General features: G+C 45.2%; 1 protein-coding gene across 3 annotated transcripts in view; it reads right to left on the bottom strand.

Moving 5' to 3' along the window:
• TRPM7 (transient receptor potential cation channel subfamily M member 7) overlaps positions 1-14,129 on the bottom strand; it is a 224,113-nt gene that overhangs the window by 27,522 nt on the left and 182,462 nt on the right. For 2 of the 3 annotated variants that reach the window (XR_015050321.1, XM_085850121.1), the window contains 3 exons: positions 13,387-13,448; positions 6,504-6,550; positions 6,308-6,333 (listed from right to left, as the gene is read on the bottom strand). Coding sequence is in view for 2 of the 3 variants with exons in the window: in XM_085850121.1 (XP_085706247.1) it covers positions 6,308-6,333; positions 6,504-6,550; positions 13,387-13,448 (135 nt within the window). In the remaining variant the exon portion in view is untranslated. The remainder of the gene's footprint in view (positions 1-6,307; positions 6,334-6,503; positions 6,551-13,386; positions 13,449-14,129) is intronic. The other variant, XM_085850122.1, reaches the window with a different exon arrangement.

Genomic DNA, 14,129 nt, shown 5'->3' with positions numbered 1-14,129 from the left:
TAAATGGGAGCAGTACAGTATTTCAGGTTCTACATCTTTCCTTCCAGTATGTGTATGTTGATAGTTGAAAAGACATAGAATCGTGAACTTTAACATGTCCATCATGAGATACCAAATTAGGGGTAAATAGTATTGTGTACACAAGTCAGAAGATTAAATGACACCAATTTAGTATCTCTACAAGGTTTCGTTTAAGCAGTGAAGCTGGTCTCAGCAGTGATAAAGACAGCATATCATTACTAAGGCTCAACAGAACATATGAAGGAATTGAAGAAAACTAACCTCCCATTCACCATCCATGAAAATCTTGGATATTCAGATTTTAGACTCTTTCCAGTTAACAAAAATCCTAGATTACACCCTTTGGGAGCATCCATGAAGTATATACTCCTCAAAAAATAAACTTTAACCCCCCCAACCTAACTAATACACTCTAAATTTAATCTGCATAATCCGGCACCATGGCAATTGTTATAAACCCCCCTCCCTCCCAGATACCACCCTCTCTTCTCCTCCCTCCACACTCTCCCCCTCCCCTTCGCTTCCTTCCTCTCTCTCCTCTTTCCCCGCTATCCCTCTCCTCTCCTTCCACCCCTCTCCACTGTATTCCTCTCAGCGAAGCGACAGGTGGTATTTGTTGGTATAAAATAAAATGTGTATACTGTTTGCAGGGTATAAACAGCCCCCTCCTCCCAACAAAGTACAGTACCGTCTCTTAAAGGCACACAGAAAACTGAGGATAATGATCTTGTAATTTTTCTCACTTTGTAACAAAACTGGCTTAAATTAATTTACAAGAAATTCAGTTGTGTATTTTAAAATATTCATTTACACTTCGTTTTCCATTTTGGACTGATGTTCACAATAATCTTCTTCTTCACAACATACATTTTAGTTGTTTTTTTGTTTGCTTTTTGTTTTTCGTTTTGTTTTTTTTGCAGGGGGAGGGGGGGGTAGCCGTTTTTCACCGTTCGTATGTCAAATGCAGACCTCATGGGTCTGACATCTTGCGTGTCTTAGTGACAACATCAGCACTTTAAGTGAAAAACCACGAACACCAAATGTCTATCCGGCAGCCATGACTTCTGTCAGTCGGGAATGTCGATCCAGCGTCCATTTTCCCACTTTGAACAAGACAATCGATTTGTCCCAGGTGAGTTGTGCAATGTTTTTAAAATGTCGATAAAACTTTCTGACCCCTTAAGCAAACGAATGTATAAGACGTGGTGTTACGAATCTGGAAGCTTACTGCACTCAACATACAGGTCCGATAGAACAGTTATATCGGTAAGTATGTGTTTTTAGTTAGGGTCCCCGTCCCATGTCTAATGGGCGAATAAATGTACATGCGCTGTGAGTTACTTTGATAGTCAGGGTTTTCTTTTATTTTTTAATCCGCAAAACTACAACAACGCCAGCACCACTCCCACCTTCACCTCGCTTCCTCACGCCGACGCCATGATGGGCGGAGTTCAAGGAGGAGCCTCGTGGCGGCCCTCGACCAATCAGCGTGCTACGGGTGGGGTGGCCGCCGCTCAGGCAATCAGATCCCGCGACAATGAGAAAGGCGGTCCGCGTGACGTCACCACGCCTCCGGGCCAATCGACGGACTTGCCGCTTGTTTTGCCCAGTGACAGTGTGACGAGCGATTCTGCGTGCCAAAACCGTCCAGTGAGGGAGAGCGGGGAGGGCGGAGGCGTTCCCCCCCTCCCCGAGACAGGGTGACTAAGGGTGCAGCGCGATCGGACCACAAAAAGAGCCTGAAGATCCTCCTCGTCAAGAACTGCAAGGGTTGTGCACCATGTCTCTGTCGGTGAACAAAAAGAACTTGAAGATCCTGCCGGGACAAGAACCGCAAGGGTTGCGCGCCAAAACCGCAAGGGTTTTGTCTCTGTCGGTGAACAAAGAGAGCTTGGGAAAGCCTCCTCGTCAAGAACCGCAAGGGTTTCACGCCGTCTCTGTCGGTGAACGAGAGCTCAAGAGATACTGGCTCGACGGGAACCGCCAGTCGGTTGCGCGCCGTGTCTCTGTCGGTGAACAAGGAGATCGCGTTCGCCTGACGTGAGTGATTGGCGCGTTCGCCTCGCCCACGGAGGGTCCGAGTTCCGCCACCCCGCCAGCTCGAAGACCACACGAGGTGGACAGGTCCGAGGCAGGCTCTGATCTTCAGCACGCCTTTCCCTCAGAGCTGGAGGCCTCAATAAAAGCTGTGGCCACTGCTTCTTGGGTGTACGTGTGTGTGTGTTTGTGGCGCCAGTCTATTAAGTAAAACTGCATAAGTGCTTCTACATAAATTGCTTCTTCTATATTCAGTTAACTCTGCCTTCTTGCGTGCTTCCCTCCTTTCCCCCCATTATAAATAAACCCATGTGTTAAATGTATCAGTTTGTTGCTGTTTCCTCTATTGGCTTAGCGTGACGCTTGTTGGTGAATTATAAAGGCTGTTGCCGCTGTAAATGTACGATTGGACCGACGGAACTTCGGCGACCGTCCGCTCGGGTTGCGCACGGGTCAGGCACGCTAATGGCTCAATTCCTACGAGGGCCATCGAGGGTGTGAATACTCGGTAACTCGCCACGTCGATTTCTAGGTATTTTGAAGATTGGCGAATAACCCTGTACCACGTGGTGTAATTATTGACGATTCACGGTCCGGTAAGGGACCCGTACTTGTCGGAGTTTTCCGAAAGGTACGATCTAGATTCCGGGTGTTCGGTGGAGTCGACTCTGCAGCTCCAGCTAGCGGTCGTACTCGTCGCCGATACCTGGCTCCGCAACAATATTATTTAAATCTAAAACATGGAAGGATATGATGAATCACGTCAACATTTTAAGTTTTCAAACCAACATTTTTTAGACGAAAAGCAAATATTTGACGGTAAAGAAAAGTAAATTCAATGAATGCAATCCATTTTGAAACGGAGGTATTTATGTATGTCACACCAGGTTCACTGTCAAATCAATGTTTGTTTTTTGTTTTTTCAAAAACTTGTCAATGACTGTTTTTACCTTCTCCCTTTCAGGAATCCTTCAGAATCTGTGCTAATTATGTAAATTATGCACAATATTTGTAAAAAAAAAAAAAAAAAGCCAATAACTTGATCAATGCTCTTCGGTCTGACATTGTGACATATAGGTTGCAAGTGGGCCTTCCTGGTCTGTAATGTAGGACAAGTGCAAGTAACCAGAGCAGAGGCAGCGTTCATCATTTGGGGGCGTCATGCAAAAACACAATCATGGCCCAGCGGGGCCTCTGCCAACCTGTCAACCTGTCATCACACTCATATATGCATTTTGACGTCCATCTGTTTGACGTCGATGTATTCCGTCGTTACTTGTGCAATCCCAACCAATTAAACGTGCCAAGAGGGCAACGGGTTATAAGGCAAAGGTTATAGTAACTTCATTTCCACCCCCCCCCCCTTACCAGGAATTCCAAAGGTGGTGCGAAGCAAATTATCTTCGTAAATGTGTACCATGTAGTACCGATCCCGTTGGTGGTGGGGGAGGGTATTATGAGTATGATTAAGAGGACTCCATGTTATTTTCACACTGACTTAGCGAATGTTGCTTTAGCCTGGATTGCAAAAAAAATCCAGAAGAATTCCCGTTTCATTTCCTTTTTCGCATTGGCAATGTATATACTCTTACAGCAGCTTGAGCATCGTTCCACCTTCTCATGCCATTTTTCCAAGGATATCTCAGAATAATGATAAGAGCAAATTAATAAATGCCTGGTGTTGGATTAATGGTTAGGGTGGTGGGCTTGGGATCCTGCTCGGCTATTGAATTAATACAAGGTGGGGATGACTCTGCCTGTCATCTTTCCGAGGTCGGCAAAATGAGTGCCAGCTTGCTGGTACACTGTGTCGGAGTGGCGACCCGTCCAGGATTGCACCCAGTAGCCAAGGAGACTGCTTAGGCAGCACCAATGCTCTGCACAGAGTCTGGTCTCAATGGATGGATGGATGGATATTAATAATATTAACATGATAATACTGCAAAATAATAATATTAACAAAAATAATAGGACAATAATTGATAGCAATAAAAAAGAATAACACGATCCCCCCTGGCCGCTCCCGAAGATAAATTTCAAATTATTTTATGTGATTAGAATAACCATAACCTCGTTATCTCACCGCCAGCCGTAAACACAAACACACACAAAAAGCTGATCCATGGGGTGTGTTCCATTATCAATAAGCTTGCTATTGCTTACCCAGCCAGCCTTTCCTTATCAAACGTTTCATTGGAGAGCTTGATTGAGTGCTTAAACCACTTAACGAGCGCTCTACAAGCTAATTGGTAATGGAACACACCCCAGCACATGTGTTCGGCCTCGGACCCTTTTCTGGTTCTGCTGTTTGTGATGAAAAGTTCATTTCGGGTGATTTTTCACACTTTCCCCCCTGTTGTTTTTATCTCTTTTTAGCACCTCTGTGGTGGTTTAGTTTCATCCTTGGGACAGATGCTCTGATTTTAAAAACTGCAATGTTCCACCGTGCGTATGAGTTCGTCCATTTACTAATGATGGGTGTTTTGTGATCGTACAATAAATTGTGGTGTGAATTTACTAAACGATGTCGATATGTATTAACATGAGGAATTAGATATATGTTATTATGATTATTGTTGCATTTGTATTCATTAAACATAGTTATTATTCCACTTGCTTTCTGTATTAATACTAACCCCACCCCAAATTTTGTCATCGTCCTGTTGAGCTAAATATCAGGAAAAACTTCTTCTTTTTTAATTACAGTGTTTTCTTTCTTTTGGATGGAGTATTCGCTTTGCGCTGTGTTTATCACCACTCACAAGGTGGATATGTTTCGTCAGCAAAGTGAGATCCCACCCTTGGGGCCCCATCTCGAAAGACTGTGAACCACGATCGGTCATGTGGGGGCCCCTTGTCATCTCGGGGCCCCTTGTCACATCAGGATGCATGCCCCTAATGCCACTTCCGAACCAGTTACAAATAAAGTATTGTCATATCAATTGGTCAACTATGGTCGATCATCACCCCGAGGGTCTTTGACCAAACGATCTCTGAATTTACACTGCATCCATTTATCATTTCACAATCTCCCAAGAATCGTTCAAATGAAGTCGAGACTGTTTGGTTGTTCGCATGGGAACGTAGAAGATTGGAAAACATTTCTTACAAATAATGGCGATTTATTAAAAACAATACTGGGAATTTGGAAGAAAAAAGCACTATAAATATATGGAACAGATATGGCAGTTGACAGACACAAACAGGGAGCATGCCAACTTGCAAAGAAGAAAACTATAAAACGCCAAATACAGGACCTGTATCACAACAAAGGGGCAGGTGAGGACGTGAGCAGGCACGATCTGGTGTTGGATCCAATATAATGGTGTGGTCGTGTAAGCGTGCATGGCACAGGACTGGTGCAGAATGGGAGGATGGCATTCACATCTTCAGAATTGTTCCTTCTCCGATGAGCCATGAAACAGACAGAGTGAGCGAGGTGACCTTGGTTCTCTAAAGCCCAACTGTCATCTGCCACGTGCATGCATGTAAGTGGCTTTTACAATCTATCGGATCACACTTAGGACCACCCCCAAACAGGTGGTTGGTCCCGTCATCGGCCGCCCGCTGGGCGGGCGCAGATTCTTCCAGCGAGCATCCCGCCCCTCTACAGGGCTCACAGCTTATTATGCTGCCCAAGCCTGCAGTCCACTGGGCAAATGGCCTGTGATAATGTCCATTTAACCAGTGACTTTTTCCCCACAAATCCTCCACCTGGCGTTACCTGTATACGTGGTTTTGCACAATGCAACCTTTCCCTATTTTTCTCAAAGATTCCCATCACTGCCCTGATGAGTGCACATATTACATAAGACTTATCCCTGACAGGTCTCTATTGCAGACATAAATCTAATCTACTCGAGCACACGGACCAAGCTATTCTTACCACATTCTAGTTATGGGTCTGCACCCTACACCCCCCCACCCCAACCCCTTCCACGTAACAGTATAAATGATTAAAAATGTAAGGCATTTCACCCCCATCCTTAGGTATGGAAATTTTGATTCAAAGCAAAAGGCAGGACCCCCTCCAAACTTATAAGCCAAGCAAACAACAGCGACAAAAAAAATTAAACCAAAAATAAATATAGTCCACATGTGTTGAAATTAAGAGGTAGGTGCACCAAACTAAAAAGAATAATGCTTCCGGTGACTTCGTCAGCGGAGGCATAAAAATAAATAAGTAAATACAGCCGTGCTTTGTCATCAACATCATGAAATCAATATTTCGATTATTAATGCAACTCACCATCTTGAGAAGAACTCTCCCTAAACCTAAGAAAATGAAAATGATGTACAGAAAAATATCACATTTCAAATGAAGAGTGATCATACCAATAGCAAAAAATATATATTTTCTGATGACATGACAGGTAAAGAACAAAATTATAAATTGCATTTGCGAAAGGCAGATGATGCAAATTAAGGTATGTACAATTAATTACCTTTGCACACTTGTCTCTGCCTCTTGCTGGCATGGCTCAAAATCCTGCTGGTACATTGAACGAAAATAAAAAGAAACAAGTTTTCACAAATGAAAAAAAGAATTTCAGCACAACAAACATGCTCATGATATATTGTTACGAATCTGGAAGCCATTTGTACACAAACAGACAGCAGTCCCTAAGCTTAGTTATTTCAATCAGTATGTGTATAGTTAGATTCCTCCCTATGACGAAAGGGTGTGCGCTGTTTCTTTCTAGTTAGATTTTTGCAATACCCAACACCAACAAATCAATCTTTCACTTTACTTCTTCGCACCATCGACGCCATTGCCCACGTGCGTTCGACCACGGACGTGGGCGGAGGTTTCCTCACCTCAGAACAGCGACTCCGCCCAGGAAAGGAGGGGGTTCCCCCCTGTCCAATCACAGATAGCCAACACATCACCCCACGAAACCCTGTCCAATCAGGGCAAAGATTACCTCAGAGGACAGATCACCCCACTCTGTCCGGGGGAGGGATAAGAATCGCCGGGCTCCCTTTAGTGCTCGCTGGAGTTGGGCTGGAATTGTCGGAGAAGAAAGGGATCGCCATTGCTCTTGGTGTGTGCCGTTGGTGGTCGTCGTTGCCGTGTCTCAAGCTGCTCCTCTGATTATTCCACAGCTGTCGACTTCCATCTCTCATTTTGTCGAGCAATAACCCGGAGTCCGAGCCGGGAATCTCTGCTGGCCCTCTGTGAGGAGCGACCCTGGCCCCCGCATGGACCCCGCTATACCGTGGCCGCGCTCGCCGACGACCCCGAGTTTCACACTTGCAGTCGCGGGCCAAACCGCATGAGACAACCAGGTACCGACCAAACTCTGACCTCCAGCCTGTCTATCCCCTTGGCTGCGAGGGTCGAAATAAAGATAATCCGGGTCCATTTTCTTTTGGTGTGTGTGTGTGTGTGTGTGTGTGTGTGTGTGTGTGTGTGTGTGTGTGTGTGTGTGTGTCTGTGGTGGCACCATCCTAAAAATTGCCTGTCGTAGAAATTGTACAAGTGTTGATTGCTCATTGTATATTTTCCTGCATATTCATGATTAAGTCTGCTCTGTGTCTCCCTTCCTGATTATTGTAAATAAACCGCTGTTAAATGTACCAGTTCGTTGCCTGTCGTTTCTATCATTGACCCAGCACGGTGCGGGCTTGAGAAATAGTGAGGCCGTTTGTGCCGGAAATTGTCATTTTGACCGGTGCGGCTTTGGTAATTTCCGCTCGGTAACACCGGACCCGAGTCTGTAACAGCGACTCGGTTCGGACAAAGCCGGCCGAACGCGTGGCTTCCCCGGTAGTTAGATGGCGTGAGTACTTAGGTAAATTGGAATAAATAAGTGGACCCTACCTCACGCCGTCGAAATATGGGCGACCATGGTCCTTTAAGCGACCCGTCGACTCCGGAGTTATCTGGGGTGACAACCTTCGATTCCGGTGTTCGGTGGGAGACGGCCCGACTACTCCGTCTAGCGGTCGTCCTCGCCACCGAACCCGACACCACAACAATATTTTTCACATTTGACAAGGTATAACTTTTCATGAGCAAATTAGAAGGAATGTCAATGTCACAGATTGTATTGGTGATTGAATCATATGGTGTGTGCGATAAGTAAGAAAGCACACACAAAAGTATGGAAGTACAGTCACAAAATTCAACAAAACAGAGAATTTAACAATGCAGAGCCACACTGGAGTGTAACGATTACAATAGATCTGAGAATGAACATTGTATATTAAAGTAGATCTTCACATGTGCATGCACAGATGCAGTTGGCCTCACACACATTTGGGAACAGGTGGGGCTCATCATATTTACCTCCACCACCAAAAAGTGGATGGAATGTTTTCACCCGTTTGTCTGTCTGTGAGCAGTATATATATATATATATATATATATATATATATATATATATATATATATATATATATATATATATATATATATATATATATATATATATATATATATATATATATATATATATATATATATATATATATATATATATATATTGTTGCGGATTCGCGCCCGCCGGCGTGCTGACGGCCACGTAACTCGAATCGCGGCACGTCGCCCACCGGACGGACAATCCAGTCGTGACCCTCTCGGACTAACGCCGGGAACCAGTCACGGGTGGACCTTTCGGTCTCACCGCGATCGAGCCAATCAGCCCCCGCGTGGGATAGGGTTGCTCGCCAAATTCGACCTACCTAAGTACCCACGCGGAGGGTAGACCGGGCGATCGCACCTCGCCGCAGGTCGACTTCGGACACGGGCCACTTAAGCGACCCGTTCCGTACTATCGGGATAACCGAGCGGTGTTATCGTCGACCTCGACGGTTCGATTATCGGGCGTATTCAGCCTACTACCAACCCTTTACGTGAAGCAAGATGAGGATTCAATGAAGGAAATGACGAAGCGAAGCGGGAAACAGTTCAACACAAAGCACATTTATTCGCGGCACACGGGAGCACACATATACAATTCCACCAAATGCACACAGAAAAGACACAATGCAATTTACACAAAAAGCAAACGTAAAAGCGAAAACACAATGCAGAGCTAATACCGACTACCGAGCACACGGCAACACTTATACAATTCTACTTCACAGACGGCGCCGACAACACATACCCAAAACCAAGGAAAAGAATACCCTCAAGGATGAGGCGGGCCTGAGGCCGAGACCGGGTCGCGCCTACCCGTCTGGTGATGAGACGCGGAGCGGCGATGGCGCCTCAACTCCGCGGGCCTCGCGGACAGTGTCTGGTAGGGGGTGGGAAAGGGGCCCCCTTGGTCGCACTATCTCAGCGCGGGGGGAAACAGGAGGGGGTTGCTGATGCTCGGGGTATAGAGGATTTTTATTATCCCGCGACGAGCGTCTCCACCTCGGCCAGGTCGCGCTGTCGGCCTCCCTGGGGTGCAGCTCCCGACGCGAGCACCCCCTCGTCTGGTGTCGCTGCCTTTCCACAGCTCCGTCCCCTCCGTTCCGACTCCAACGCACACGACGACCAGCTCCTTCTTGCCAACTCCACCGCCCGCGAAGTCTTGACTCTGTTTCCGACTCTCCTACTCTCCTACTCTCCGCCTCTCGACTCTCCTACTCTCCGCCTCTGGACTCTCCTACTCTCCGCCTCTGGACTCTCCTACTCTCCTACTCTCCGCCTCTCGACTCTCCTGGACTGACGAACACGGTCCTTTTATCAGCCCCGTAGCTTCGCCCTCTCATCTTTGACCCCCTCCCTTTGACCTTTCACCTCGCTCCCCATTGGCCCGAGAAAAAGTGGGCGTGAAGGCTTTTTGATCCATAAATTTGCATATATCGATCGCCCTGGGGGCGGGGCCAATTCGCCCCTCGCTCACCGATTGGACGGCAAAAAGTGGGCGTGTGTCGTTTTTGATCCGTTTTTGAAGCACAAAATCCGTGATTTTGTACACGCTGTTCGGCGCGCGCCCTGCACGAGTCCAACACCGGTACCCACAGGCGGCGCAAGAACGGTGGCGATGCGACGGTTGCGAGGTGTGACGGGAAGGTCGTGGCGGTTGTGGTGAAGCGGCGTTGTGGTTGGTGGTTGATGTTGTGGTTGTGGTGGTAATCATGGCGGTTGGTCCAAAATAAAGATAGCAAAAGAAAAACGGCTATCCTGAAGAGTCGCAGCACGCATAAATGACATGTATTCCCACTAGACAACGGGTTTGGGCCTAACTACACATGTACTTACCGAGATACCTCACCTAAGGGACCTGAATGGTGGTTTGCGAATTTGGTAACCACAACAATATATATATATATATATATATATATATATATATATATATATATATATATATATATATATATATATATATATATATATATATATATATATCTCTCGACCTGTCTCTCTCTCTCTCTCTCGACCTGTCTCTCTCTCTCTCTCTCTCGACCTGTCTTTCTCTCTCTCTCTCTCTCTCTCTACCTGTCTTTCTCTCTCTCTCTCTCTCTCTCTCTCTCTCTCTACCTGTCTCTCTCTCTCTCTACCTGTCTCTCTCTCTCTCTCTACCTGTCTCTCTCTCTCTCTCTCTATCTGTCTCTCTCTCTCTCTCTCTTCCTCTCTCTCTCTCTCTCTCACCCTGTCTCTCTCTCTCTCTCTCTCTCTCTCTCTCTCTCTCTCTCTCTCTCTCTCTCTCTCTCTCTCTCTCTCTCTCTCTCTCTCTCTCTCTCTCTCTCTCTCTCTCTCTCTCTCTCTCTCTCTCTCTCTCTCTCTCTCTCTCTCTCTCTCTCTCTCTCTCTCTCTCTCTCTCTCTCTCTCTCTGTCTCTCTCTCTCTCTCTACCTGTCTCTCTCTCTCTCTCTACCTGTCTCTCTCTCTCTCTCTCTACCTGTCTCTCTCTCTCTCTCTCTACCTGTCTCTCTCTCTCTCTCTCTACCTGTCTCTCTCTCTCTCTCTCTACCTGTCTCTCTCTCTCTCTCTACCTGTCTCTCTCTCTCTCTCTCGACCTGTCTCTCTCTCTCTCTCTCTCTCTCTCGACCTGTCTCTCTCTCTCTCTCTCTCTCTCTCTCGACCTGTCTCTCTCTCTCTCTCTCGACCTGTCTCTCTCTCGACCTGTCTCTCTCTCGACCTGTCTCTCTCTCTCGACCTGTCTCTCTCTCTCGACCTGTCTCTCTCTCTCGACCTGTCTCTCTCTCTCGACCTGTCTCTCTCTCTCGACCTGTCTCTCTGTCTGTCTGTCTCTCTCTCTCTCTCTCTCTCTCTCTCTCTCTCTCTCTCTCTCTCTCTCTCTCTCTCTCTCTCTCTCTCGTCAGTCAGCCAAATGAGGAGGAATCTCTCCACCCTCTCTCCTACCCAAAGAATATCAAACGAATGGGTTTATCCACGCTCCATCCTCTAAATGCTGACTGTCAAGGGAAAAAGCAGCATGCACCATTTTTAAAGTCTTTGGACTCGGCCAGCATCGGAATCGGTCAAGGTTGGAATACACAGAACTGAGAATTTATCAAAGAAGCATTTTACAATTATTCATGAACACTGGCATGTCAAAGTTGACCACATGGTAGATCTTTCCAAACGTCAGAACTCACAATCGCCAACAAAAAGCCAGCATCATGTCATGAGCTTCATGAAATGTTCAACGCAGATCCAGCTGACTCATCCGGTAACTGCTGACTATCACTCATCTGGTCGAAGGACGTTGACCAAAGGTGTGCTCCTCCTTCAATATAAAGTGCTTGTGCACAATGTACGTGTTGTGCAGACTGACATTTGTGACTGTGGCTTCAAGCGGTTGGATCACCCTCGGATACAAGCCTGGATCTGGCCCCCAATGACAATGATCGTAGGTAGGTGGTGGAGGGCAGGGATGAGAAATGCACAAAGTTTACAAAAGCTCCATAAATTTTGAAGGGAGACAGAAGTAGGGAAAGTTTAGATAGCAAATGGGCGTAATATCAAAATTACTGAAACTTTGGATGGAAATTTGGCAACTTGTTGCTATTAGAAAGTATCCAAAAAGATGGTTGTATCAATTCATTGTACCAGTTCATTCCACAAGGCAATCCAATATTTCCAAAGATTAGCAATGCTGATACTTGCTTACCATGATGTATTTGGAAAGCGAGGCCCTTTGCAGACTTGGAAAAATTGGAATTGGTAAGATTTTCAAAAGCAGAGTGAAGCTGCAGGTCATTGCAGCCATGTTTTTTTTTGTTTGTTTGTTTGTCTTTAACATGAGTACAGTTATTATTATTTTACAATAGCAATCATGGAACCATTAACAATAATATCTCAAGTTGAGGCTGAAGCACAAGACCTGTTGCTCACACACCACAGGTAGGTCAGTGGCATATTATTATTTTTAACCGTCTTTTTACAGTCTTGGTCTGTCTGCACTCTCAGACCTCCGGCCTCTGGCCTCTGCAGGAATTCCTGGATGCCCGTGATTTTCCAGTAACCCACTCCTGGTTAAACTTCCAAAATCCAGGCCGACTGAACACCTCAAATATCGTTACTCGCTTATCCCATCCGTGGAAACACCCTCCTGAAGCTGTTCAATCTCACTTTTCCTTTCAGGGTTTCAAAGTAAGTGGTACACCTCCACCTCATGTAATCCCCCATTCTTACCCACAATCCTTATTACCCCCATTCACCTTTCCGAGCCCAACCCTTTTACTTGAAGGTTGCTGTTGTTCCTCTCTTCTTTTCCTGCAAGTTAATTCCCTTCCTTTTTGTGTCCAACTGTTGTGCCACTGTCGGTTCATACCCTATGTCAAGTTGCTCTTGCATGATTCCAATCTTGTAAAGAAAAAAAATAAAAAGAAAAAAGGAAGGTACTAGAAGGGCACTCGGTGCAGCGCATACCTCCGCCACGCAATGCCTGGTCCATGAGAGCATATTGGGCCCATTACATTTTTCAAATATCATGCTATAGCTATACAGTACGATATCGTTTTTGGCCCTTTCAATGGTGAAGAATAACTTTAAAAATTAAATAATTCTCGTATTCAGATCCGGATTCGGATATTCACCAAAATCAAATCACTTCTTCCTTGTCAGACACCCAACATGTCCACCAAGTTTCATCCGAATCTGTACACAACTTTTGAGATATCATGCTATGTATCATTTTTGGTCCTTTTAGTCATTGGTGAAGAAGCACATTAAAGATTTGAGCAGTCAAATCCAGATCTTCATCAAAATCGAATCAGTTCATCCTTGTCACACACCAAACATGTCCACAAAATTTCATCCGGATCTATCCACAACTTTTTGAGATATCCTGCACATAAACAAACAGCTAGAAAGGGGTAAAAACAACCTCCTTCACCTTGGTTGGTTGAGGTAAAAAAACAACAAAAGGGAACAAAAAGTCACCTGTAAGAGTGCAGTTCTGGAGCTCTTTTGAAGACCTGAAGAAAGTCGAGATCTTTCCAAAGCTGGGGGATAATATTAATATTAAAAAAAAAACATTTAACATCATCTGTCATCATCAATATAGGCATTCGGTTTCTGTATTCCAAATGCAATGAATATCCGATAAGCCACATAAAACAAGAACAAAGAGCTGATATTCTTGGTTCCCCACCTTTTGGGTGGAATGAGAAATAGATCTGTGTAATACGAAAGCTAAATCTTCAACGGTTTTTGAAATATCGCGTGCACAAGCCAAATTACCGAGATGTTTTCCACGGCAACATAACTCCTCCAATCACAGCCTTGATCTAATGAGGTTGAGATAATGTCATGAGGAATAGATATATCTGTAATATGAAAGCTAAATGTTTAACGTTTTTTGAAATATCACAAACACAAAAGTACATGGACAGATAATAATCGGTTGGTCGCTCGTTTTAATGTCTCCCATCCCCAACCTTGTCGGAAGGACGGGGGACAAAATAAAGAATAAAAAAAGACAACCTATGAGTGAAATCAATTGTCTTGAAATTTTGTTGTCAACTCCGCAGTATTTATGAATAATCAGGGAGGTACTTTCTTCTGTTATAAAATCTCGTGCAAGTACAAGTCGATCGGTTTAAACAAATTATGGAAAACTAGTGTCATCTTCATCGTGGCTTCAACTCCCGTTGGTTTAAAGCAATCCACATATTTCATGTGAT

Source organism: Eptatretus burgeri, chromosome 12, assembly GCF_056783735.1.
Source record: "Eptatretus burgeri isolate ZD-2024b chromosome 12, Ebu_testis_v1, whole genome shotgun sequence".
NCBI lineage: Eukaryota > Metazoa > Chordata > Myxini > Myxiniformes > Myxinidae > Eptatretus > Eptatretus burgeri.
This window is presented reverse-complemented; position numbering and strand designations above follow the sequence as displayed.